The 27,446-nt window shown below is 40.1% G+C and overlaps 2 protein-coding genes across 4 annotated transcripts in view; one reads left to right on the forward strand and one right to left on the reverse strand.

Annotated features, from left to right (window-relative positions):
• The window catches only part of eepd1 (endonuclease/exonuclease/phosphatase family domain containing 1), a 30,901-nt gene extending 14,479 nt beyond the window's left edge, over positions 1-16,422 (forward strand). For both annotated transcript variants that reach the window (XM_071499707.1, XM_071499708.1), the window contains exons 3-8: positions 1,817-1,868; positions 2,817-2,927; positions 12,425-12,559; positions 14,166-14,304; positions 14,512-14,706; positions 15,951-16,422. In XM_071499707.1, the coding sequence (XP_071355808.1) occupies positions 1,817-1,868; positions 2,817-2,927; positions 12,425-12,559; positions 14,166-14,304; positions 14,512-14,706; positions 15,951-16,138 (820 nt within the window). In that variant the 3' untranslated portion in view covers positions 16,139-16,422. The remainder of the gene's footprint in view (positions 1-1,816; positions 1,869-2,816; positions 2,928-12,424; positions 12,560-14,165; positions 14,305-14,511; positions 14,707-15,950) is intronic.
• Positions 16,423-21,923: 5,501 nt separating this feature from the next.
• LOC139633783 (ADP-ribosylation factor-like protein 4A) lies at positions 21,924-25,668 on the reverse strand. Of its 2 annotated transcripts, none has more exons than XM_071499710.1 (2): positions 25,526-25,668; positions 21,924-24,389 (listed from the first exon to the last, which is right to left on the reverse strand). In XM_071499710.1, the coding sequence occupies exons 1-2, from the start codon at positions 25,574-25,576 to the stop codon at positions 23,841-23,843; spliced, it is 600 nt and encodes a 199-aa protein (XP_071355811.1). In that variant the 5' UTR covers positions 25,577-25,668; the 3' UTR covers positions 21,924-23,840. The 2 variants fall into 2 exon arrangements, with proteins under 2 accessions (XP_071355811.1, XP_071355810.1); XM_071499709.1 differs by having other exon boundaries at positions 21,924-24,524; positions 25,526-25,664.
• Positions 25,669-27,446: the final 1,778 nt, after the last annotated feature.

The raw sequence follows: 27,446 nt of genomic DNA on the forward strand, positions 1-27,446 counted from the left end.
GGTGTAAGATAGGGACCGGATCTTAGTACAGAAATCCAAAGGGCAACACACACTAGTGCTGTATTATTTGCATTAAAACTTTCACATGTACAGTCTTCAATGGCATCTTATTACATGTAATTATGAGTTGATTGGTGTCGACACATCTACTGTCCTGTTTCCAAGTATCATGATTTTCAGTATTTGGCTTGATCTTGAATCACCCTTTACAACTTCACAGCCTTTAGATTGTGCAGACTGTTTACGTTGCATATGATGCTGGTGCTATCACTCAGCCCCAGTGAAGCTACTACACTCAGCTAGGTGAATGTGACTCGATCTGGAACTGTAACAGAGCTCCTATAATTCTCAGCAGCAGCAGCAGCAGCAGCAGCAGCAGCAGCAGCAGCACTTGATTAATAGAAAAGACTGTTATGCAATGTGATTTTCTGTGTGCCTGATTTAGAATTAGTAGGTTAGAGGTGAGTGAGGCCAAAGCATTGCCACCAACTTCATTTCAGTGTGTTGCAATCAGTTTAGCATATGGCACTGCAGACAATGCGTCATGCATGTGTGTGAGTAAAATAAGAAATGGCTTAGATTGAGCTCTGGGAGATTGTGAGTGTCAACCAGCAGGATTTTGGGATCTTTGATTCCCTTCTTGTTACTAAATTCTAAATTTCTTAACATGCAGAGACCATTTGTAAAAGACATTAATCCACAAGACTAACTTAGGAATGCTTTCCATACTTCTGTCACAAATTACCTGGCAAAACAATTCCTCCTCAGAGCCAAATGGCAAGGGGACAAGCATTTCTACCTCTCAGAAATGTATTGCATTTTATTGCAACTGTTGGTTTGGAAAATTACTTTAAAAGTAAAGGGATAAATGTTTATTGGGCTGTAAAGGCCCCTTCTTTGTTGTGCAATAACGTTTTGGCTGAATTTGGGACATCAGTCCAAACTCCCTCAGTACAGATTAATCAGATTTTCTCAGCTCTTTGCCAATTTTAAAAACACTCATGTCTGGTGTGTCAAACACTATTTGACTGCCTTTGCTGTATATTATTACTGTATACATAATAGAATAAAACCCTTCTTTTGGCATAATGTAAAATTACTGTAACACTATATCCAACATTTTCAGCCTATTTACTATCATTAGACTAAACATGTAGGTATGGAAAACCAAAGGGTTACTTCCTCATGAGGATTGATTTAATGGTGCTTCTAGTGACCTTAATTGAAGGGTCAGTTGACTGAAATTACAAAACACTATGTAGGAAAGTAGTTCCTCTGAAAAGTGTTCACAGTAAGATCTGTTATATTACATATTCAGAGAACCCGGAAGCTGTGTCTTAAAAGATAAATTCCTGTTGACTTTATAAATGTAAAGTTTCATTGCTGTGAGCACCACAGATAAAATTATATTCACCCCCATTGTACTGGGGTCGAGGCAGAAATCTCAGTGACAGATATCTTGCAACCAAATGATACCAAAATAATTGTATCTGCATGGCTAGGTACCACTAGAAGTAATTGAGAAAATGTATTTTTGTAATTTGGATGAACCAAGCCTTTACAGATTAATAAGACATTTTACACACATTTTACCTTTATTGACCAACTCTTCCACCTTAGCCCAGCATAAAAACTTGCAATATTTTTTTATGTAGGTTTTTTTCCAGTCATTAAAAATCTATATAAACCCAGCTGGGTGGTAATGCAGCAGGATGGTCTAATTTTTCTTAAAAAAAAATCATTTTAGACATAGTATGATATAATATAGTCAAAATGCAAATATGTAATTGTAAAACCTGTCTCATTCTGCTTCTAGCATCAAGTTACTGGCAGTGCAGGACCTGCTGGAGCGGGAGGCTCTTGATAAGGTAAAGTTGAGCTGTGCACCCCACCTTTCTCTTATGTTACTGTAGATACTGATGGTTGCTGTGATTTGCAGCCTTCAGAAATGCACTCAGCAATTCAAACTCAGTGCTTCCCATTTATTTAATGTGTTGCTGTTATGTTAATGTCCCCTTTTTCCTCCACTCATTCTGTGTGTGCCTCTGACTCCCAAGTGTAAATGTCTTCTATTTCTAGGCCTGTATTTGGGTTTGAACTGTGTTAGTGCTCTCCTGTGCTTTCACTACTATAAATATGACAGTGGTTGCTATGGGTTCAAGGATATCCTTTCCAGCAGTGTCAGGAATCAGGAGATATTGGATAAAACTTTGATGCAGATTGTTTTTGTTTTTTTAAATAAGAGAAAAAAATGCAAAAAGATGTTGGCACATTTTGGCTGACAGCTGGGAACTGTGACAGTCCAGAGGACAAATGACACGGAAACATACAGTAAATCATTATATAAGCTGTAGCTTTCCAAATTGTTCAGCAATAGAGGATGATGTTTGTGCTTTACTGTCTTGTAGTTCACCATGTTAAACCTGTTCACTCCATTACTTGCACTCTCTAATAATAGGAAAATAAGAAAATAGCAAGGGGAAATAGCTGCTAAGATAAGCTTACTTCATACTCCAGCTTGCAATCTAATGAACTGAACATAACTCAGGATATTGGAGTTGAAGGTTAAGCCCTGATAGTCCAGGACAAACATAGACAGCTGCAGATTTGGAGTGCACACGCACATGGCTTCTGTACAAACTACAGTTGGGGTTATGTATATACAGGCACGTTCCACATATGCCCAGTAGAAAACATAATAGTGACCTACTAATAGTAAGAAGAAGAGTTCCCTTGTTATATTTAGCAACAGAAAATGAAAAAGTAAGAAAAAAAATACTGTCAACAGTATATTCTTTCTTAATCTTGTGTTGCAGTTCTGTGTGGAATTAAACCAAGGAACACTGGCCAGCATACGAAAGTGGAAATGGCCACGAGGGTCGTGGAAAAGTGTTGTGTCTGAAAAACCCACCAGCCACTCCAGTAAGGTATGGCAGCCATTTTTACCAGCACTGATAGCTCTCTTGTTAGATTGAATATAGTAGGACAGAAAACTGCTGCTACACTAGTGTTTTTACCTTTGGCCACAACTGCAACTTCAACAAGTATTGGTATCATCAGCCCTCAATGTAAGCCTAGTGGATTTATTCATCTCTTTACAATATTTGCCCTGACGTCAGAAAGATGCTGAGTACAAAACAGATAATGTTGTTTTTTCACAGCAGAAACAGCCAGTAGATGAACCCTTGATATAAACTTGAGGTCAGCTGTGTGTCCGTACCCTCAGTCACATCATATGTATGGTTCAAGTAACAAGGGGTTTTACAATGCCCAGCCACCCCAACTGCTAGTGCTTCAGACATGTTATTATCAAGACATGGTACAACAAGAAGAAAGTTGGAGGGAATCGTTGAAACAATGCCGATAAATGGTCTAAAATGACTGAAAACTTAGAAGCTGAAAGCTGAAGGAAATTGCAGAAGCAGTGTTGCATGGTTAAAATTGCTAAAACGGAGCTCAAATGTAAAAGCAAAACTTGAAAGTGATAGCTGCTCGTCGAGCTCTACTGGCTACCTGTTGCAGCCCACATTAAGTTCAAATCTCTAATGCTTGCCTACAAAGTTGTCTCTGGTACTGCACCTACCTACTTGAACGCCCTGGTACAGAAATATGCCTCCTCACGACCGTTGCGCTCCTCTAACGAACGACGCCTGGCTCTGCCACCCATTTGTTCAAGGCAATCCAAACTCTTCTCTCACATTGTCCCCCGTTGGTGGAACGCACTACCACTTCCTACCAGAGCAGGGGCGTCCCTCTCTACCTTTAAAAGACTCCTGAAGACCCAACTCTTCAGAGAGCACCTTCTCTCCTAGCACTACATAGCAAATCTACACTTAAAGAATCGTCACTAGCACTTATTGCTGCGCTAACACTTCTTATCGCACTTAACCTTGATTGTTCCCCTTTCTGTAAGTCGCTTTGGATAAAAGCGTCTGCTAAATGACTAAATGTAAATGTAAATGTAGCTGAAGGAAATCGGAAGCTGAAAGCTCAAAGAAATTGCTGAAGAAATGCTGAAAATGGCTGAAGCAATCCTTAAAATCCTGCAAGCTAAAGTGCAATGGTAGCAGAGTTTGGAAATCTAAAGTCAATACCAACAGAAGTTAAAAATGCTGAATCTTATGTTCATTATCTGAACAAACTGAAATATATTGCATTGAAATTAATTACTGAAGCAGTGCTGGAAATTGCTGAACAAAAAATCTGAGAATTAAAAGCAAAACTTGTACACTCAAAGCTGAAATGCCTAAAATGGCTGAAAAAACATGTCCAAAACAAATTATATCTTACCAAAACTGGAAGTACAATTAAAATGCCTTAAAATTGTGAAAAAATAAATAATTTTCAGACAGATAAGCTGCATCCTGAAACAGCTGAAGGTTTGAAGTTCTTAACTGTGTTAATGAATCTGGGTTCTGTAAGAACGGAAGCTTTTACTTTACTGGTAATCCACCAATCAAAACGATCTCTGTGTTAATGCATGTGGAGTTTGAAGATGCTAGGCAGAAGAGGGGAGAACAGACGGAGAGCACAACTAAGTTACCCTTTTAACCAGATGCCTTCAAAACAAAACTATAGTTTGTATCATTTGTGTCGTAGTCGTATTGGTTCAGGAGTTACACTGTGCAAAGAGCACAGATTTGTCTACAATTTCAGGTTGAAATTGTCTGTGAGGAGTGAAAGATGTGGGAACTACAAGAGCTGAAGGACAACAATTTAAAAAAAAACAGAACAGCTGAAGTTAAGACTCTAGCTTCTGAAATTCCAGTCAATAGAAATCCATTAAAAACTCAAGAACTGTCAGTAAAAAACATAAAACGTAAACTGGTAACTCCAAAACTGTATAAGATATCATAAATCCAAGTTTTGATAAATGAACGTCTTGGGCACGTTAAAAGTTAGCTGAAGTATGCTGGAGTAGTTGAATTTCAAAGAGGAGAAAGTTTTCAAGGATTTGAAAATTCTGTCAATTCATTTGAACAGCAAAACATTTTCTTTCATTGAAAAAGCTGAATATTTTAAATGATAATAAGAAAGTATGTAAAAATGTAGGACGAGCTGGCTGTTTCTGATCTCTATCTCTTGGAAAAGTTATGCATGAAAGTAGTAATAATGATATATAGTAATAGTAATATATTATTCCTCACCATTGTGAATCTTGTCTTTGTCACCGCGCTTGAAAACAAAAGTTATGAATGTAAATACGGTTCCATGAATCCTGGATGACTACCAGGGGCAGTACTTTAAGCACTGGATCTTCCATCTTGTGTATGTGCAGGTCAAGTACTTTATATCAACAATGTCGCCTGTGACACCAGATAACCCCAGAGAGGCTATATCTTCTGGTGTCATCAGAGAGTCTGTTCCTACAGAGCCTTCTCACAAGCACATAAGGATTCTGAGTGACTGAATGCTCTGACAGTCATCCAGGATTCATAGAACCGTAATTACATTTGTAACTTTCATTCTATTTTATCCTTCTTGACTGCCAGAGGTGGTGCTTTAAGCACTTGATGACTGATACCAAAAATGTCATGAGGAATTTGAGTACATACCCCACAGAGTAGATAAAGAGGAACTTGGTAGAAGCACCATACCCAGAACAGGTGGGGTGGTGACCTTCACCCTGTAGAACAGGGCACACCCCTCAAGGCCTCCCATGATGTGGAGACACTCCTGGTAGAGTGGCACTTGACTTTAGTTGGCAGAACCTGATTATTCGCTTGAGCAGTAACATCCACAATACAGTGGGACATGCGCTGCCTGGAAAGAGCACCACCTCACCTGGGACCATCATAACAAACAAAGAGCTGTTCAGATCACCAGACAGTTGCAGTAGCATCAACATAGGCTCCAAGGGCCCTAAACGGACACAGCAACCTAGACCTTAAACCGCGCCAACCAATAGCCTGGTTGAGGTGTAAATGTGACAGCACCATGGGAAGAAATGCTGTATTTGGCCATGAAGTGACACCTAAGTTATCTGGGCTCCAACTTGCAGTGCATCCGGAAAGTATTCACAGCCCTTCACTTTTTCCACATTTTGTTATGTTACAGCCTTATTCCAAAATTGATTAAATTAATTTTTTACCTCAAAATTCTACACACAATACCCCATAATGACAAAGTGAAAAAAGTTTGCTTGAAATTTTTGCAAACATATAAAAAATAAAAAACAAAAAAAATCACATGTACATAAGTATTCACAGCCTTTGCCATGACACTCAAAATTGAGTTCAGGTGCATCCTGTTTCCACTGATCATCCTTCAGATGTTTCTACAACTTGATTGGAGTCCACCTGTGGTAAATTCAGTTGATTGGACGTGGTTTGGAAAGGCACACACCTGTCTATATAAGGTCCCATAGTTGACAGTGCATGTCAGAGCACAAACCAAGCCATGAAGTCCAAGGAATTGTCTGTAGACCTCCGAGACAGGATTCTATCGAGGCACAGATCTGGGGAAGGTACAGAAAGATTTCTGCAGCATTGAAGGTCCCAATGAGCACAGTGGCCTCCATCATCTGTAAATGGAAGAAGTTTGGAACCACCAGGACTCTTCCTAGAGCTGGCTGCCCGGCCAATCTGAGGGATCGGGGCAGAAGGGTCTTAGTCAGGGAGGTGACCAAGAACCCGATGGTCACTCTGACAGTGCTCCAGCGTTGCTCTGTGGAGAGAGGAGAACCTTCCAGAACGACAACCATTTCTGCAGCACTCCACCAGGCCTGTATGGTAGAGTGGCCAGACAGAAGCCACTCCTCAGTAAAAGGCACATGACAGCCCGCCTGGAGTTTGCCAAAAGGCACCTGAAGGACTCTCAGACCATGAGAAACAAGATTCTCTGTCTGATGAAACAAAGATTGAACTCTTTGGCCTGAATGCCAAGCGTCATGTCTGGAGGAAACCAGGCACCGCTCATCACCTGGCCAATTCCATTCCTACAGTGAAGCATGGTGGTGGCACCATCATGCTGTGGGGATGTTTTTCGGGAGCAGGAACTGGGAGACTAGTCAGGGTCGAGGGAAAGATGAATGCAGCAATGTACAGAGACATCCTTGATGATAACCTGCTCCAGAGCGCTCTGGACCTCGGACTGAGGCGAAGGTTCATTTTCCAACAGGACAACGACCCTAAGCACACAGCCAAGATAACAAAGGAGTGGCTTTGGGACAACTCTGTGAATGTCCTTGAGCGGCTCAGCCAGAGCCCAGACTTTACCCCAATTGAACATCTCTGGAGAGATCTGAAAATGGCTGTGCACCAACGCTCTCCATCCAACCTGATGGAGCTTGAGAGGTTCTGCGAAGAAGAATGGGAGAAACTGCCCAAAAATAGGTGTGCCAAGCTTGTGGCATCATACTCAAAAAGACTTGAGGCTGTAATTGCTGCCAAAGGTGCTTCAACAAAGTATTGAGCAAAGGCTGTGAAAACTTATGTACATGTTATATTTTTGTTTTTTATTTTTAATAAATTTGCAAAAGTTTCAAGCAAACTTTTTTTACTTTGTCATTATGGGGTGTTGTCAAAATGTGGAAAAAGTGAAGCGCTGTGAATACTTTCCGGATGCACTGTAGACATGGCTCACTCACTGACAGAGCATGCAGTTCACTGACACACTTGGCTGCAGTAATGACAAGGAGGAATGCTGTCTTAATAGACGCCCACCTCAGCTCCGCCTGTGCCAGGGGCTCAAACGAAGGCGAGCATACAGCATCCAACACTAGGGGCAGGTCCCAGACTGGAGCTCTTGGGGCTCCAAGAGACCCACAAACCTACAGTTGAAGGCGACAAGGATTGGGATGCCAAATCTGACCTCCTAACTAGGATAGGAGATCTTTCTTGTCGGGGAGGTGCCATGGCAAGCTGCGGCAGAGCTTGTGCAGCAGAGAGAACCACGTCCTTGCTGGCCAAAAGGGGGCCTCCAGCAGAAGTCAGCTTAAGTAAGAACACAACTGATGACTGCCAACAAAAAGAAATAAATCACATATGTTAGAAGCAGAAGTGAAAACTCTGCCCTCCACCAACAAGTACTGTCATCAATAACTACTGTAGTTAGACTGGCTTTTTTCTACTCTTTATCTGCAAACAACAAAAAGTACCACAGCTTATCACACGCAATGAGAGCACTGCCTTCACAAACAGTATTTCAATAACCACAACAGAGTAGCCTGCGTAAAGTGCTACTATTTAGCTGTAAACAAACAAAAAATACCAGAATATCCAGTGCTTATAGGACTGCCTCTGGCGGTCAGGAAGGATGAAAGAGAACAAACTTTAAATGAAACAAAGGTGAGCTTTGTACTTGGTTATAGTGCTTTTAAATAGGGCTGGACAATATGGCCTACAAGTAACATTGTGATATAACACACACACACACACACACACACACCTCACCTACATCACATCGGATCGGATGTGGCTTTATTGTCACTGTAACAGTACAAGTACAATTGCAGCGAAATTACAACAATCACCCCGTCAACACATAACATAACAGGATGACTGTAGCGAAAAGGGGGGGGGGAGAAACATGTGGAGAGGAGAGGAGAAAAAAAAGAAATAACAGTGTGGATTTTGTAAAAAAAAACCCTCGGCAACATAAGCATATATAAGCACATTTTACAACATATCGACGCAAACGAGGGGGGGAAGGGGGGAGGAGGTGGTTCCAGTACAGACAGGCAGCCTTAGCCGCTGCCATTAAGGCGCCGCCATCGGACCCCGCCCGCCGCACTGGATGGGAAGAAGCGGTGAAGGCGTGGGATGGGGTTGGGGGTTGTGGTGTGTGTTGCATATGTACATGTAAGAGGTGTCCGTGAATGTGTGTGTGTGCATAGGCCTGGAGAGTCGCTTCGTCTAGTTCACAATCAGTGCCTCAGTTCGCAGGGTGTCATCGCGATAACACAGCAAGTTGCCATGGAGACATCCTTGATCGGGTCCTGGACGGAGTCAACAATCAACAGGTGTCCGTGGAGGAAGGGGGGGGGGGGGTGTAGAAGCGTCTCACTGCAGCGATCTTGTGGGGGAGTCGTTCCAGCTGGCTGCGGGGGCCGGAACGCAGATTAGATTATGATTGTTTGGGTTAGGGCGAGCAGTCGTATTTCAATAGACATGACTTACTCTGTTTGTCCATTCTGGTCATCTTCATCCTTTCTCCTTTGCAAAGCTGAAAGCTTCTCCAAGATGTTGCCCATATTGCGATTTATGACCACAGTCTGAGCGTTAACAGCTCTGTCTATTGCCACAGACAGGGTGTTGACAGCTCCTTCCAAGGTGGTTCCCAAGTTGCGGTTCACAATCACAGTCTGAGTGCTTACAGCTTTACTCACTCCATCAATTATGTCGGGCAGCGTGGGGATTTGGACTTCTGTCACCGTCTTCCGAATTTTCCGATACACCAGGGCAATGCCTAATCCAATCAGCAGAAAACCTGATATCACAATTCCGAATCTGTAGAGATCTTCGATGTCCTCAACGGAAAGAATCGCCAGGCACACGACCCTCCACTGCTCCCAGGAGTCCCTCATGTAACCAGCGGCGTACGTTCCGCCAGGGCAGACAGGTTCCCCCGAACCCGAGCTTCTCGTCGAGAAGATCCTGTCAATTGCGTTGAGAGACCAGTTGACCAATTCCATGATTTTAGATTTAGACAGCAGTGCGGAGAGAGGCTTCCAAGGTTTAGACAAGACAGGACGAGACGTGAGATGCAAAGCAGGGGAAAAAAAAGGGAGAGGAGAGAGGGGGAAGATGCGTCCGCCTTCGTTGAGAGCCGGAAGAGAAGAGGGATCCAGGAGAGTTTTCTGGATGGGCAGGGGAGTGTGTCTGTGAGAGAGAGTGCTAAAAGGGAAAGTGAGAGGAGCGAAACACCAAAGCAAATTTTATATGGGCATCTTAAAAAAATTACATGACAATTTATACTTGATGTTCACGATATAGTAATTTACAGCATCCCACATGGAACAAGCCACGATATATGAGGTATATTCGATATATTGCCCACCCCTACTTTCAAACTGTGTTTTTTTTTGTTTTTACCAGAGAAAAGATGAAGACTAACTGGTTGATTTGGCAAATCTATGCGTAGTTCCCCTCCTCTGATAAAGAGCATTGCATCAGTGCTTCCTTAAACCTTTCTTTGGTCGCGAGTGCTGGCCAAACTGAAAAATTTCTACTTGCAGTTTTTACATGAGCACATACTGCATCCTGGAAATGGCTATACATTACACTCTAAATCTGACAATGAAAAATCCTGTGCCTTTCTTTTGCCTACTTGTCTTTTATGGTAAATGGACACTTTTCTAGTCTAGTCAACCACTCAAAGTGCTTTACGCTACAAGCCACACACACAATGATACATTGGGGGCAGTTTAGGGTTCAGTATCTTGCCCAAGAACACCTTGACATGTGGACTGGAGGAGCAGGGGGCCAAACTACCCACCCTCTGATTAATGGACAGTCTTTTCTACCTCTTGTGCCACAGCTGCCCATTGTATGTTGCCAAACTAACTGCCAGCTATATAAATCAAAGTAATACAACCTTAAATCTTAAAGTACTGTGTGATAAAATTTAGCTTGCTGTAAGCAGTGCATGTGGTCACTGAGTGACACATTTTCCCCTCTGGGCTTATTGTAGGTGCACACACTCACTACTGAGTCCGTTTAGTACTACAAACCCATATACTTGACACAGCTGCTGGTAATACCAGCTTTCACACATACTGATTTCACAGTTTCACAATTTCAAAATGTAGCCTACAGATGAAGTCAAACACCTTAGCCAAATACATTCAAACTCAGACATCTATGCCTAATAAACATTATCTGTCTTAGGTAGGTTAAGATCTGTACTTCATTTTATGAATATGAAATGTCAGAATAATAGTAGAGAGAATGATTTACTTCAGCTTTTATTTCTTTATTTATTTCACATTCCCAATGGGTCAGAAGTTACCATACACTTTGTTAGTATTTGGTATCATTGCCTGTAAATTGTTTAATTTGGGTCAGATGTCTCAAGTAGCCTTCCACAAGTTTCTCACAATAAGTTGCTGGAATCTTGGCCCATTCCAGACAGAACTGATGTAACTGAGTCAGGTTTGTTGGTCTCTTTACAAATGCCTTTTCAGCTCTGTGCATAAATTTTCAATTGGATTGAAGTCAGAGCTTTGCAATGGTCACTTAAATGCCTTGACTTTGTCATCCTTAAGCCATTTTGCCACAACTTTGGTAATATTCTTTGGGTCACTGTCCATTTGGAAGACCCATTTGTGACCCAGGTCATGACACCATTTTCTGGAATTTTCCAAGCAATTTTAAGGCAGAGTCAACTTAGTGTATGTAAACTTCTGACCCACTAGAATTGTGATATATTGAATTAAGACCCACTAGAAATATGATACATTGAATTAAAAGTGAAACAGTCTGTCAGTAAACAATGCCCTTAACTTGCCAAAACTATAGTTTGATAACATGAAATCTGTGGAGTGGTTAAAAATGAGTTTTAATGACTTCAACTTAAGTGTATGTGATCGTCTGACTTTAACTGCACAGCTTAATATTTTGGGAGGATCCATCCATCCATTAGCCATACCGCTTATCCTTATAGGGTTGTGGGTACCTGTAGCCAATCCCAGCTGACATTGGACGAGGGCAGGGCCAGTATCATAGCACTGCACAGGTCGCCAGTACTACAAATCCATATACACACACGCATCGCTGGACAGGTCACCAGCACTGACATATAGAGATAAAAAACAACTTACGCTCACATTCACATCTATGGGCACTTTAGAATGAACCTACTGTGGGAGGAAGCTGGAGTACCAGGAGGGAACCCACAAAGGCAGAGGGAAAACATGCAAACTCCACACAGGTATTTTGGGAGGCTAATGAGTCAAGTTGCATTACTTCCCCTCATATATCAAGTTAGTGTGCTATGCACTTGGTGGGTTGAAAGGTGCGCAACACTCTATACTGGAAAACACAAAGTAAGCTACTCAAAATTCTTGCTACATTTAGAGGGCCACAAACAGTATATACCAAGGAAAGATAACACTTGAACCTCCCACCACTAATAGTCATCAGACAGGACTATCTTCACACATTGTAAGATGGTCTTGAATGGGGCTAATCATGGCTCAGAACTGTCTTTTTAATAAGCAGAAACTCTTGCATTTGGATAACTGTGACTAAGCCGAGTTAGCTGACATTTTATCTATAATACATCTCAAAATTAGACCTGCTAACACAGAATACTGTTGTCCAACAGAGGATTACCTCAAGGCTCAAGTAGTAGTACTATAGAAGCCACCCAAGCCATGGTCAGACAACATTTGCATAAGCAATTCATTAGTAGTGGTGGGGTGGTGTTACGAAAGTCAGCAAAATCATCTTAAAAAAATAATCCAATGATCTTCTATACCTAGGGAGTGAGCTACTCTGGTTATCTGTGGGACACTTCGTCTGGTATTGACCTGAAGGATGCTGTGGTCCTGGAGTCTCCTGTTGTCAGTGGCAATGGGAATCATACCTACCCAAAACTCTACCTAGCTCACTTTTTGGTAAGTAATGATTTATTCCAAAACCAAGCTGTAGTGGTCAGATAAGGTTTGTTTGCCAATGTATCAGACAGATCTTGGCCTTTTTACAAAAGCACAGACAGTATATTGTCCTGTCAATGTGAACTACCAATCTGGAACAAGGAAGACAACAGACAAGATGGCAGTAAACAAAGGAACTACACAAGATAGCAGACCCAAAGATAGCTGCTGAACATGATATTTTGGGAACTCCTTAAGGGAATCTCTTCAAATTTAGCACAGACATTTACTTGAACTCAAGAATAAACTGATTAGATTTTGATGGTCAAAGGTCAGTGGTCAAGGTCTCAGTGACCTCATAAAACATGGTTTTGGCATTGTGAATGTGATATCTCAGTAATGCTTTGAGAGAATTAAAAAAATTTTTTTGCAAACATTGACTTGGACATAAGGATGAACTGATTACATTTTGGTGGTCAAAGATCAAGGTCACACGGGGGGTTCAAGCCCCCGAACACACCTATGTCTAACACACTCACACCCTGATTCAGAAATGGAGGAGAGTTAAAAAAGTCATGGGCATACCCCATCACAGACGCATCCCAGAAGTGACTTGTCTGTCTGCCGCACGTCCATGTTTTGCTAGACCGCTCATCCCTGCAAACTGGATCCCACTCATCTCCATAGCCATCCGGTCTTTGCCTGTCCATCTCAGCCAAGATCATCCTGGCTGGCAACTCTTGGGAGCTAGCAGCCTCACTACACCGAGCAGAGGACGTGATTCTCTGGCCTCCTGATGGGCTCTACACAGCTTTTTTGCTGCACAAGACATATCACTCTGACTCAAACTTAGGGGACCTACACAGCCCAAACAGACTTCTTTTTTGACTCTCCAAGCGTGGCTCACGGACACAGACAGGACTGAGATACCCCCCCATCAGGGGGCAGTGTGTATATATATATATACACAGTGTATATGTGTGTATTTATATATATATATGTATAGATAGATTGCATTGTCTGGATTTTCACTGCTCTAGTTCAATAGTCTGTGGGATTTGGGATTGGGCTTGCCTGTTATTTTGTGTGTCCGGCCTGTGTATACCTGGGTAGTGAGGGTTGGTATGAGGTTTCATGTCCTCTGTAGGGTTGTTCTGGTTTTCCTTATCTTTTGTCAGACTGAGACTCTGACTGTCACCCCAACTTCCCCAGAAAACCTCTACAGTTTTTTTATTTGACACTGTAGTCTGATTGATTCACAGATTGATTCCTGCAGAGGCGTCCTGATTCTTATTGTGTACACTGACGTATAATGAACTAGAAGAATTCAATACCTTGATAAAATTAATGTTTTTATGCCCCCTTCCCGGTGATAGCCAGGGCCGGAGGCATTATGTTTTTGAGGTGTCCATCTTTCGTCCATCTGTCCCATTCTCATGAACCTCGTGAAAAGATTTTGGTGGTCAAAGATCAAAGGTCAAGGTCACTGTGACTGCACAAAAAACATTATTGTTAGAGAAAGAGAGTAAGCTGTATATCTCATGTATATCCTTGTGTTTTGTATCATATTTTATTTAGAAGTTAAAATATTTCTGACCAGAATCAAATTACTGATGTTTTCCATTAGGTTGGTTCATACGAATTGACAGTGGTGAACGTCCACATGCAGGCCACAGCCTCACCAGGAGAGTCCAACGGCAAGATCTACAACACAGATGAAGTCAAGTGTCAGCACATCTCCCCAAGTATACAGGAGATACTCAAAGGTCAGTCTGTTACATCCAAGATCAACTCTTCTAGATTTTGCATGTTAGAAACATGTATGATGGGTGGATTCACACAATTTTCCCAAAAAGGAAAAGATGGATCAAAACTTAAGTGGTTTCAGACAGATCATGTCCTGTGCATCCTATAGCTCTGCATGACGGTAAATTATTTTTATTTTTACATTTTCTTCACATCTTTCTCTGCAGATGAGAAGGAGTTGGTGGTGCTAGGAGATTTTGGCTCCCCCCCTCAGAGCTCTGAGCTGGACATACTGAGAAAAGAGAAGCTCTGTGCCCTGGTACCATCCACCCAGTTCACTAACATCAGCACCCGCTCACCACAGGGCACCCACTGCCTGGATAACATCTGGGTCAGTCGCTCTCTCAAGAAGATCTGTTCCGGTGGGTATACAGTATGGGTGTTTTTGAAGAGTGGTAAAGCTTAAAATTTGACTTCAAAATTTAAATGAATTCATAGGAGGTCCAAGTCCAGTCTCAAGTCAGTCACTTGAAACAAATCTACATCAAGTCACAAGCTATTTGAGAAAATTCCAAGTTGAGTCCGACGTCATTTGAGGCAAGTTCAAGTAAAGTCTTGAGTCATTTGAAACAAGTGTCAAGGCAAAGCCAGTTAATACAAGTTCTTTCAAGTTAAATCTTGAGTAATTCTGAGTTAGTCACATCCTGGGTCATTTGAGGCAAGTCCAAAACAAGTCTTGAGTTGTTACAGACAAGTCCAAGTAAAGTCTCAAGTCAAAGTCAAAAATCAAATCAAAGTGAAAGTTGAGTCGTGTTATTTTAGAGAAATTCAAGTCTAGTCTTGAGTTCTTGGGGCTAAGTTCAAGTCAAGTCTTTGAGAACTCTAAATGCTGACCATTAAAATACACAGCTTCAGAATTTTTTCTTCAAGCTATGTAAGTTTTTTGCATAACTAATTGGAGTAAATGGATTTTAACAGGTCAAACTCATATCTTGGATGGTTTTGTATTAAAGTCTCAAGTAAACCAAGTGTCACAATAGTCAAATCCAAGTCAAGTTGTAAGTCTTCATTTTTGTGTTTTAAGTCTGACTTGACCTGGCTACTGGTGATCTTGCTGCAATCTCAATCTCTAATGTTCATATATAATTGTAATGAGCTTGTTTTTCATGATAGTTGGATGTAAGCTACAGCAGCTTTTGTCAGATCAAACTTCACTTCAGAGAAGGGCTTAACAATTAATTGAAATATTATTGAAATCACAATATGGCCAAGTGCAATTTCCAAATCGCAGGAACTGCAGTTTTTTGATAAAGGCACCATTATAAATGAAGCATTTTGGTGCCACAGAAATGCACAAATCATATTCTCTAGATATAAGGGAACATCTCTGTGTGGTACAGACCCCAGGAAAAACCACATCAGCATCATTTCTATATTTTTTTCAGTGAAAGGGAAATTCAAAAATTCTCACTAAAATCGTGACGCACATTGCAATCAAAATATCTGTCAAAATCATTGCAAAATGATTTTGTTGCATATCATTCAGCCCTACTTCAGAGTGAGCATACTTTGGTACATTGTGTCTGTGTCAGTATGATAATCGACCTGGTATGCAGTCTCACATTCCTGCTGACTTCCCAGCTCTTTGTGTCTTTTCTTCTGACAGGCCACTGCATGGTAGTGCGGGAGGGCTTGACCAACCCCTGGATCCCAGATAACTGGTCATGGGGTGGTGTGGCTTCAGATCATTGCCCTGTGGTTGCTGAGTTTTATGCGGACGTATCCCCTAAGGAGCTGAGAAGACCTGGTATGGCAGTGGACAGAAGAGACATTATGCCCAAACATGAGCGGTGATAACATCCACTGTCATTGTAGAGACAGTGGTGGATGACATCAGAATGACTTTGTCCTGTCTGGGTCCTGCTTAATCTTGGTTTGCCATGGAATAATAAGTTTCCTGATGAATGTGAAGAAGCACCAAGATTGCCTTTTATGTTTCAGTTTATCAATGTAAAATAGTAACTGGTAAGTCATAGAACCATTCAAATTTCAGACAAAAAATATATAATGTACTTTAAAAAGAAATGTGCCAAACATTTTCTATATGTACATAAAATAAAGATAAAGTGATAGATGTTCCTGCTGTGTCTGAATGATAATCATTAATGCAGGTAAGTGCAGTATCTAAACAGAATTATCTGAGTGAACCAGTTTATCAGGAGCTCTGCTGTAACACTCATCTTTTCTCTCAGCTCTAGAGCTCAGGATCAATATGGGACCTTTGAATTATGTAAGCCAGGCCTTTTTTTTGCATGTGTCAAACAAACAATCAAATGACAGCACAGACAGCTACTGGAAATTATGTTTTCCCAAGAAAGCCTATTTGAGAATATTTTTCGGTCATTGTAAATTTGTACAAAATACAGATCAACCCCTCACTGTTCAACAACGGGTGAAATGGGTAAAATTATCTCTGTGCTGGTTATTTTATCAGTGGTTGAAAGTGAATCAGTGTACTTGGCTGATGATGTGTCCAGGTGGAATAACAAGAAGAAAGGCTATAACCAAAATCCTTCCCATAGTCCCATAGTCCACCGTATTTACTGTCTGCGATTTTATTCCATTTCCAGTTTTGTCTCTTAGCTTCCAATTTCTATTACTGCCCAAATACAAACAAAAAGTCATAGTCCTGATCAGCCTTGGGAACACGCCCACATATTCGATGAGGTCATATCACCTGACATCTCATACAGATATCAAATTAAAGAGATGGCACAAAGTCAGATCAATGTTAGTTGTTAGAATGACATTGTCAACTTTATGCAAAGACAAAATGGCATAACTGCTCTGGCATTCCAGCAAAATCTATCCTGTGTCCTATCAAGAAATATCCCTGTTTGATGGAGACCCTCTTCAGTACAGATCTTTCATCAGAGCTTACCATTTAACATGAAAGAAGAGTTTTTTTTACAAATTAAGAGGGAAATGGAGGACTGTTGTTTGTGATTTGCAAGAGGGAACTGGACCTTGTTACCTTCTTTGAAAGGGAAGTCAAAATTGCCTCAGATCCACTTTTTGGCAGCATTCAGGACGTACAACCTGCCAACTTAAAGGGCTCCAATAATCATGTCAAACAAAGAAAAAGGGGAGGCAATTTTGCCATCACTGCAATAAAGGAGGGCTTTATAGGCCCAGTGGCTTTATGTCCCAGTTTTCTGGTCCATCTAGTGGAAAGAAAAAAAACAATGACAACCCCTGATAAAAAAAAAAAAAAAAAAAAGAAAGAAAACCCAGAGTTTACCATGTTAACATGCTCAAGCATTACTTCTCCAGAGAGAGTAATGTTCCTCTGCTCCCTCCTGCTATACCATTGCTGTGTGCCATTCCAACCCCGCCTTCCATCTCTCTGATGATGGGCTGACAGAAAAAAGTGGCTCCATGCCAGTCACTTGTTTGAGAAATTTAGAAGTGTTGAGTAACTTGGAATATTTCCTATGTCATCTGTCAGCATCAGCTCATGCAGTTTTTACCAATTTGATCCAAGATAACTTGTTGTTTTCTGATCATCCCCGTCAAACATCTCTTCTATTCAATGATATTGATGTGTCCTTCACATCAATGAAGTGGAGGGCCCCTATCAAAAGATATATTATAGAGTATATGTATAGAGTTACAGTAAAAGGGCTATCATGCACCAAGAGGTAACCTACATCATGCTGACAATCATTGTCATTCTGTGATTCTGACTGCTCTCAGTCTGAACTGGAATATGAGGTTGTATGTGTCCTTTTTGATATTCATAGACAGTTTGTGTTGCTTGAGAAGCATCAACCTTTATCAGCATCATTTTGTGTTTCTGGCCTTTCTCTGGGCCTAACAACCTGTGGTGGAGGTACAGAGTCTGAAAAAGTGGGTTTTGGGTTGGTAAGACGATGGGCGAAGGTAAGTATGGGTTTGGTTGTTTTCAAACATAATTTAAGAAATCTATCTGTGTAAGTGGTCTGCACTATGCATGTAACATGTAATATGATTTACTTTTCCCAATCATTTTCAACCCACTGCATTCACACAGACTAACACACACACACACACAAAATTGAACTACGTTTGAAAGGTGCAAATAAAGCTGGCCTGCTATAACACTGCAGCCTCCTAATCCATTTCAGAGAAACAACTGTTTGGCACAATTCTGCCGCACCACTGTATTATTCCCAAGAATTTGGGGATTTTAATGGAATTTTTTACAGGGAAGTAATGTTCTAATAATCTCACAGAATTGGGAATAACTATTTAATGCGATAACTAATTCTAGATAAAAAATTATGTTGGAGACGGTAAACTAAACAACTTCATCTGAGTTGAGTTAGTTTGGTTTATAGTAGTATCCCTTGAAACAACTGCTTAATTCAAAGAAAACTTTAAAAAGAAATATGATTGAATTGCAAACTCAGTAAAAAAAATATATTAAAAAAAAACTGTAGTGGAGTACCTGGCTGGCATCAGTCACAAGCCATTAAAAGAAGTTCATAGGAAGGACACGCAGAGTTATGGACATGAAATTGACACTTTCTTACTCTCCCCATCATCAAACTATCAATTTGAGAAGAAACAGACAAAGGACCCTTCTTTCACAAACTGACCCGTTTTAAGTACGTCACAGACCATGGGTCAAGTGGTCATCTCCAGAGGATCAACAAATGCACATAAGATTGTTTTTTTATTGTTTTATTTTTTTTTAAATTGTTTTTATCTTTATATCTTTGATGCTGAGGATAAAATTACTCAAATTGTGGGCAGGATTTAACTACATTGAGGACACTGAGAAACTGTCTCCATAGGGCAAATTAGTCCCTGGGCTGATAATTTGAGAGCCTTGGTAAAGTCACATTAGCAGACACCTGATTCCACTCACCCCTGTTACTATTTATATATGTAGCCCACTGTGGTTCTGTGTGGCCTTCATCCCCCTCACATCTCCCCATCAAACTACATTTGGTTCAGTCCCACACTCTGGCCCCCCATTTACCATTTCTGTGTTTGTATCTTTATCATTGTTTATAACTGCAACAGCAGAAGACTGTTGCTGACTGGAATTACACGAAGTACATATTATAACATAACAATTAGTGCAGAAAAAACAAAACAAAACAAAAAAAAAAAAACAGCGTCTGAAAAACTCAGAGAAAAGAATGCTTCAAGTAGTTGTCCATCTAGCAGCAGTAACTCTGCTCTGCAGTAGGCAGCCCTTGCTCTATTGTTGGATGGCTTGATACCTCATTCAACAAGATCTACAAATGATGTGGATCATCTTGTAAATCTCTTGCTGTACAGTGCTGACATAAAAGCAGGACCTTTCTGTTCCAGAAGTAAAAACTAAGATTACCGTCTTGCAGTTGAATGTCTCCGCCAACCAGCCAAGTTGCAAGAAATATGGTCACAATCTCCCCTTCCAGCACTAAATAATGGGCAGAGTTTTTGTGAACATTATGATGTGAAGTTGACCTTTGACCATTTGGATATAAAATCTTATCTTTTCATTTTATCCTTATAGACATGTTTGGTAAATTGTGTCATAATTAGTGCATGAAATTGTGAGTTATGACCAAAAATGTATTTTGTGATCAGCTTAAATAGCTTATGCTTGAGTAAAAATTAGTGTTTGTCACAGATGAAATTCCCTCCTGATATATTGCATTCACAAGAACGTGAGATCACTGTGACCTTGAACCTTGACCTTTGACCACAAAAATCAAATCAGTTCATCTTTGAGTCCGAGTGAATCTTTGCAAAATCCATAGAAATTCCATCAAGGTGGTCTTGAGATATCACATTCAAACTACGGTGGCCCTGAAGGTCAAAACACAACACAATTTCACAAACTGAAACAACAATTCAGAAAACAGAACAACATTTCACAAAACAAAACAACATTTCACAAAAAAACAATTCAGAAAACAAAACAACAATTCAGATTATGGAAAGGGCAGGAAAGCACCTCTTGTCTGTGACTGGACAGAGTCCCTGTCAACAATTGCATGTCATTTCCTGCTTCTTCTTCGTGAAACAGTGTTTCTGAGGGAATTTCAAACTGAGTTTGAAAGAATGGAGGTGTTTTCTGTTTTCTGAAATGTTAATGTTGTTAATGTTGTTGTGTTTTGACCTTCAGGGCCACCATACAAAACCTTGATCTTGACCTTTGATCAGTTAGTCCTTGAGTCCAAGTGAACATTTCTACCAAATTTGAAGAAATTCCCTCAAGGCATTACTGCGTTCACAAGACCAGAACTTTGTTTTGTGAGGTAAGCATGACCTTGACCCATCCTTGAGGCAAAATTAATGTTTATGCCAAATTTGAATAAGTTCCCTCAAGGCGCTACTGAGATACCGCATTTTCGAGAATGGGATGTACTAATGTTGCAATATCTTTGTTTAATTAATTTAAGTTTTAAGCACATACACCAAAAGAAATTTTTATGAATTAAAATTCTTAAATTCTTTAAACTTGTAAACAACTGTTTGATCAAATAAACAAAACAAAGCAAAGTAATGGTCCACATTAGCAGTGGGCAATATGACCATCTTAAATCGTGGATTATCTTTCTTAGGCATATGAGCTAAATATGCTGAATCATATAGATTGCATCATTAAAAGGTGCTATATTTAGATATTTAATTTTAAAAGTTAAATCACTGCTAAGTAGCCCATTGTTAACAGCTAGCCCGCTAACCACAGGTGGTGACATCAATCCTTGTTCTGCTCTGCAGGGTCAGTGAGCTTGGCCCAGTGGCACATGTACAAGTTCTCCACCGGAGCAGAACAAGCAGCCCGCCCTCGGGATGAGAGACACTGAAGCAGGATGAGCCGGTGATAGCTGGTCAGCAGTGACTGAACTTTTAAATCAAAACACTTAGCTCATAAATAAATAACAATGGCATTTAAACAAATACTAGATATGAACTTAAGCAAACAGACACCGGAAGCATCAACGTGGTGGAAAAATAATGAATTACAACTTCTAGTCAGGACATGTGAAAACACTTCTTTTGAAGAAATATTTGACTTTATTCTGTTTCAGAATCAGAACTCTGTCAGTGTCCATTTGAAATCCAGGAAAATGACAACTAAAGTGCATTCACACGCCAGCTCTGCTGCTTGTCGTCAGATAGATGAAGCTGGCTCTGAGTCCTGTATCTGAGGACAGACACTATTTCTGCTGGGCCACATGGACCTGTCAATCAGCTGATTTATACATCCACAAAAAGGATCTACAGGGAGCTATGATGAAGTCACAGCTTCCTCCAGCCAATAATTCTCGACTTTTACAGCCACATGGAGACAACTTGTGCCTCTCTGACTGATTTTAAATTCATGTTTCATTGAACTACTATTCATTTTTTGGTTTGTCCACTTTGCTTGTCTAAGTAGCCAACAACAGAGAGAGCAACTAAAGAAAATGAGACAAACTGAATCTATGGCAGGGCCAGCAAACCAATGCTCTCTATGTCAAGTGTAAGAAAAAGAAATTAAAATCAATCCCAACAGTTCAGCAATAACATTTAAGGCTGGAGATCAAACCACAAAACTTTTTTTTGGGTATTAAACAAAATATGTGAGAATAACAAAAACTGTCAAGTTGAATTACATCATAATATTGTTTATTTATTCTTTTATGAGATAGATTCTACTTTAATCATAATTTTGAGCGATTTAGACTTTTATTTAAGAAAAGCTTTTGCTTACACTTATAAATATAAAATTTGACAACTTAAGCTTATTTTGGTAAATGAAAAAAGAGCTTTGCAGAAAAGCATGTGCAGGATATTAAACGTTTTCTATAACAAAACTGCTAGGTAATAAGCAGTTACCTGGAAAGCTGATTCTATCAAATGAAGCATCTGATACCTCGAGAGTAAAACATATAACATAGCTTCCCCAATGCTAGATTTTTGAGGGCAATAACAATATTTGTGTTTCCAAGTATAAAAACCTGATAATATTTCAGGTGATGTTTTAACTTGTCAAAAATAACTTCAAACTTATTTGGCAATTCCGCACTGACATTGCTTTAACTTATTGTCTTACACTGACAGTAAGCAATACTAAACGATAATTATTGCTCTAGATGATCCTTTTAAACTGGGTTTAATTTTAATGTTGTTTTTAATCATTTATTGCAACAACGGTCCCGGGGTCCTGTGATAAGGAGAAACTGCCAGCCTTGTGCTCAAAGCACAGTGTGTCTGGAGTCAGGCTTGTCAGGGCTTGCCCACAGGAAGACACTACCCAACAGTAAAGATTTAAAAAAATCTATAGCCATTTGAACATTTGCATCTTATACTTAGTCATTCAACATTAATCTTACACAAACCTCTGGACTAAACTCTCATTGTGCAACATGGATACAAAATACTGTCACAATAGCGCAGGGGTGCAAATGACAAGTTATACTTACTCTTGTTATTATAACAAAGTAATCTTTGTGTACTCTTTTGAGTATTTTTAAATCAGTAATTTTATTCTTATGTATTTTTGATTTCAAGTTTTATTCTTTCCTACCTCTATGACTTCATGGTGCACAAGGCTCTCAGAGACCATTGACAACTACTGCGTTGCCTGGCAAATTAGTATTGTGTGTATGCACTACTCTGTGTGCAGGCTTTCTTTCTGTTAAGTTTATATGTTTGTGGGCTGCAGCCAATGTGGATTTTAAACTTGTTTACATCTCTGTGCTCTCTGCCTTAGTGATGCTTCATTCTGCTATTTCTGATATAAGAAGTGTCAGGCTGTAGCTTAATGCTGCTATGTATATGCACTTCCAAGTGATACATATACTTTTCATCTATTGTTGGTCTTTTTTTTTAATTGAATTTTGTCCTCTTTTTTTCTAGCTGCCATAGGGAGGTGGTTGTATGTTTGATTGATTGATAATTGATAATCAGCTGAATTGTACAGGCTGTGAAGTGCCCATCTATAGAGAGGGAATGTAATGTACACAAGGACATATTTTTACACAAGTAATTTTACTTCTACTTGAGGAGAAACAGTACTTTTACAGTACAATTTTCCAATACCCTATCCGCCCCTGCTGTACTGACATACAAAGCTTTGATCAACTATTTTCTTTCTCTTTTCACTGAATAAAAATATAAAGACATATTGTTTTTTTTTTACAGAGAAGCAGCATATATTTTCACAAATAATATAAAACAGAGCTCATTATCCCTCTTACAGACTTCAGTGTAAACTTCATAACTTGCTGCTCTTTAGCATTACTGTACTGCCTTTAGAATGACTTGTTGCTTAGTAGGATGTTGGAGTCCAAAAACCAGTCCCACTGTCCTCTGTGGCAGCCCAACACTGGCTGACCTGAAGAGTTCCACTGGAATCCTCAAACTTGGCCAATTAGACCTAAAAGGGGCAGCTGAGTAACTGGACAGGAATTGCTGTGCCTCTTTCATAGCAGGCACAATGAACCAGCAGACTGTACGCAGCTCACAGTATGTCTCATGCAGCCTCAGATCCAGCTCACATTTCATACTTCCCACTCTTAGTACATCATCTCTTCTTCTTCTGTTGCCGCAGCATCTTTCTCCTCTTCATGATCATGGCATGCAGCTTCTGCAGACCTTCCTGTAATCCCTCACCAATGATAGCACAAGTAGGCTGAAGTTGCCAGGGTGTGGCAGTGCTGAGCTCGCCAAGAGCCAACATGCTTTCCATCTCAGCAAGACTGAGTGAATTCCTCAGGTCCTGTTTGTTAGCCACCACCAAAAGTGGCACACCCTGGTTCTCCGCCAGTCGTGTGATCTTGTGCAGCTCTGTCTTGGACTCCTCGATGCGCTCCATATCCACCGAGTCCACAACAAACACAATGCCATCAGCGCAGCGTGTATAAGAGCGCCACAGAGGCCGCAGCTTCTCCTGCCCACCTACATCCCAGAAGTGGAAGGACACTGTCTGCCGGCCACCTCTGATTGACACTTTGATCTTCTCTGTGTTAAAACCCTTTGTTGGGACAGTGTTCACAAACTCATTGAAACGTAGGCGATACAGTATGGTGGTCTTGCCTGCACAGTCCAGCCCTAGAATGACAATGTGAAGAGCCTGGAAGGAAGGAAGGCAAGGGAAGAGATAGGGATGATCTGATAATCTGTTCCCCATCTTGGTATACAGAGCAGGGCAAGTCGTTACCAAATATTCACCACGCTGATTTCATCCCCCAGGGAGTGCAGCTCAAGCCTGGCGGGGTCAACACAGTATGCATAATGAGTCAAAACACACATACAGCCATCACCCCATTGCTTTGCAAAAGATAAAAAACCCAATAAGTGATTACATATCCCTCTGGACTACAGATCCTCACATTATCCTAGAAGTGAGAGATGAATGAGAAATAAAACATCAAGGTGGATAGCTGCCCGTTTGCACATGTAGCGCAACAAGAGCCAACATAAGCTAATTTCTATTCAATGTGTAATTCAGTGAACAACTGGATAAAGGCTTTTGAATTCCTCTGATATCCCAGATTTTTCTGATTATCCAGTCTTCAGGAACAGATCAGAGGAGGGCTATTTTTCCAACACCCGGGCAGACTGACATGGAGATATAGCTTTAAAAAAGGTGTTGCTTGGCAACAGAGACTGGTGTCTCTTACACTGTGGATAAGACGAATTTCAATTAAATCTGTAACTTAATAAATCCTTGTTCTGCAAACAAACAAACAGGAGTCACAAAACAACTGTAACAAATCACAAAGATATTTTGATAAATGACATACATTAAAGCATTCAAGTGCGACGAAATCACGACCTTTAAAATTGGTTTACAGCCTACTGCGTAGGAGGGAGACAGAGGATTCCATTAACAGGTGATTGTCATAATAAGTGGACATTTTTGTGGATAAAAATAAGAGATAACTCATTAACAATTGAGAGAATGTGTCCACTCATATAAGAGACACAACTACTTTCTAAGGAGGGTAAGAGCCTGTTAATTTACCACCAAGTGTTCATAAAAATTCTAAAATTTGCATCATACCTATTAAATTGGATTTATTCGGCTCAGTGTGGCTGACAACTGGGACCGTACATATTAACATGCATGTAGGTTAACATTATGTGACAACACAGAGGAATGGCTAATACTTGTTTAATTAAGCGAAATTCATTTTAGCTGCCTGTGTCGTCAAATACAATTTTGACAGCAGTTATCACGTTGTGTTCTACACTAAAAGCACTTACCTTAACAAAGTATGTTAATCCATGTCCATAGGAACAGAGGTCTCTGATCATACCCTGCGATCGACTGAGACACCCAGCTGGGAAGTCTCCCTGTCCGTTCCACAGTAGCGCCAAGCTAGACACACTAAAATGATTTACGATTTGAGCCAATGTTTTTCAAAATAAAGTTTCGAAACAACATAACATCGAACACTTCTATAACTGATAAGTCTGACTGCGTTTTTTTCTCAAGTAATCAAGTATTGATTAAGTTCTCAAGTAATCAAACATAATCTCTAAGAATGCCCATTAGAATTTTGTTTATATTCGGGGTAGGGCGTTTCAGTTTTCCTAAATGAGATCAAATTGGTGTAGTTCCAAAATATACAACATACCTCATTTTCCAACCTCTGCATTTAAATTTGTAATAGATGTATTTCTCCAGTGTCAGAAATTCTATTTTAAAATATAAATATTTCCCGATCTCACACCAGTTTTTAACTGTAGTGTCTTTCACTACATAATCTAATCATGCAACATGTTCTTGTGGCGGACACCCTATGGTTTTCAGAAGTACACTTTTATTGTGAAGGAATGATGATTAGTTTTCCGGTTTTATTCTGCCTAATATTGATTGACTTGACAGCACCATTCCTCGGTCTGATTGGCGGTGGACAACGCCTGCTACGGTCACGCGCACGGTTGAACGCGCACAAGTGCACATTCACGCGCGGCACCTTTTTCTGTCACTCAAACACAGGCAACGCCCAAAGACAGTCCTGCTCCTTTCATCCTCACATTTTTTCTGTTAAGGAAAGAAGTTGTCTGTTTCCATCTTGAGACTATGAATGGGCATGCTTATTTCCACTTTGGTCTACATATATATATGTATATGTGTGTGTGTGTGTGTGTGTGTGTGTGTATAGGAAGCCTTTGTGTGCGCTGTAATACACCTTACTGGCCAGTCAAAAACCAGTGTAAAGGTTGGTGTACGTTATTTCATCTAAGCTACACCAAATAGTACAGCCAAAACAGGCTCAGCACATTACTGTTTATTTTTCAGATTTGAACATTAGAATCAGAATCAGAATCAGAATCAGAATCAGAATCAGTTTTATTGCCAAGTATGTTTCCACATACAAGGAATTTGTGCTGGTGATTGGTGCAATTGAGGATCAGGGGGATCAGTGACAGTGGGGCTCTCTAGCCTTGTTGATAAGGCTGATAGCAGACGGGAAGAAGCTGTTTTTGTGGTGAGAGGTTTTGGTTCTGAAGGACCAAAACATTAAAGGTACATTAAAGGTACAGTTTAACATTAGGGGAAATATTTATTTCCCCATTTATGTTAATTTTCAAAGTGAGATGTTCAGTTCGCTACCAATCTCATGTCTCTGTTATGTACAGAGCTGGAGTTAGAAAGTGGTTAGCTTAACTCAGCATAAAGACTGAAACCAAGGGAAACAGCTAGTCTGGCTTTTCTCAGTTTCCAAAAATACCTTTTTTTAACTGACCAATTACATGTACTTGAATGAATTAGTTGTTTCAGTTGTTGCAAGAAAAAGTATTCATGTGCCATCAAAAGGCTGTTAGACCAAAGGTACTCTCAGACAGTAATCCCAGATAAGTGAAAGAAAAGTTAAACAATACACAATCTGCATACACAGAGATCACATATTATGACCATAAACTTTTTAAGTTAAATATGATGATGTTGTTATGATGATGTTTTTAAGTAATATGTTTAAAATATTTTATTTTTATATACAATTTTGGTATTTTTTGTATGTGTAAATGCATTTTTGGATAAAAAAAAACAACACATCAATAAAAAGCAATAAATCAACAAAGAATTATCCAGAAGAACCAAGAATCTAAATGATTCTCAACAGCAAATCAGAGAGGGGAATTTAAAAGGTATAAACAAGTGGTTTCTTCCTAAAAT

The sequence above is a fragment of the Trachinotus anak genome, unplaced genomic scaffold, assembly GCF_046630095.1.
Source record: "Trachinotus anak isolate AG129_WGS33_773 ecotype Australia unplaced genomic scaffold, CSIRO_AGI_Tana_v1 ptg000016l, whole genome shotgun sequence".
NCBI classification, from domain to species: domain Eukaryota; kingdom Metazoa; phylum Chordata; class Actinopteri; order Carangiformes; family Carangidae; genus Trachinotus; species Trachinotus anak.

What these genes read in the sequence shown, in the direction of transcription:
- LOC139633783 (XM_071499709.1), bottom strand. Translation starts at nt 24,446, where the DNA reads ATGGGGAACAGATTATCAGATCATCCCTATCTCTTCCCTTGCCTTCCT.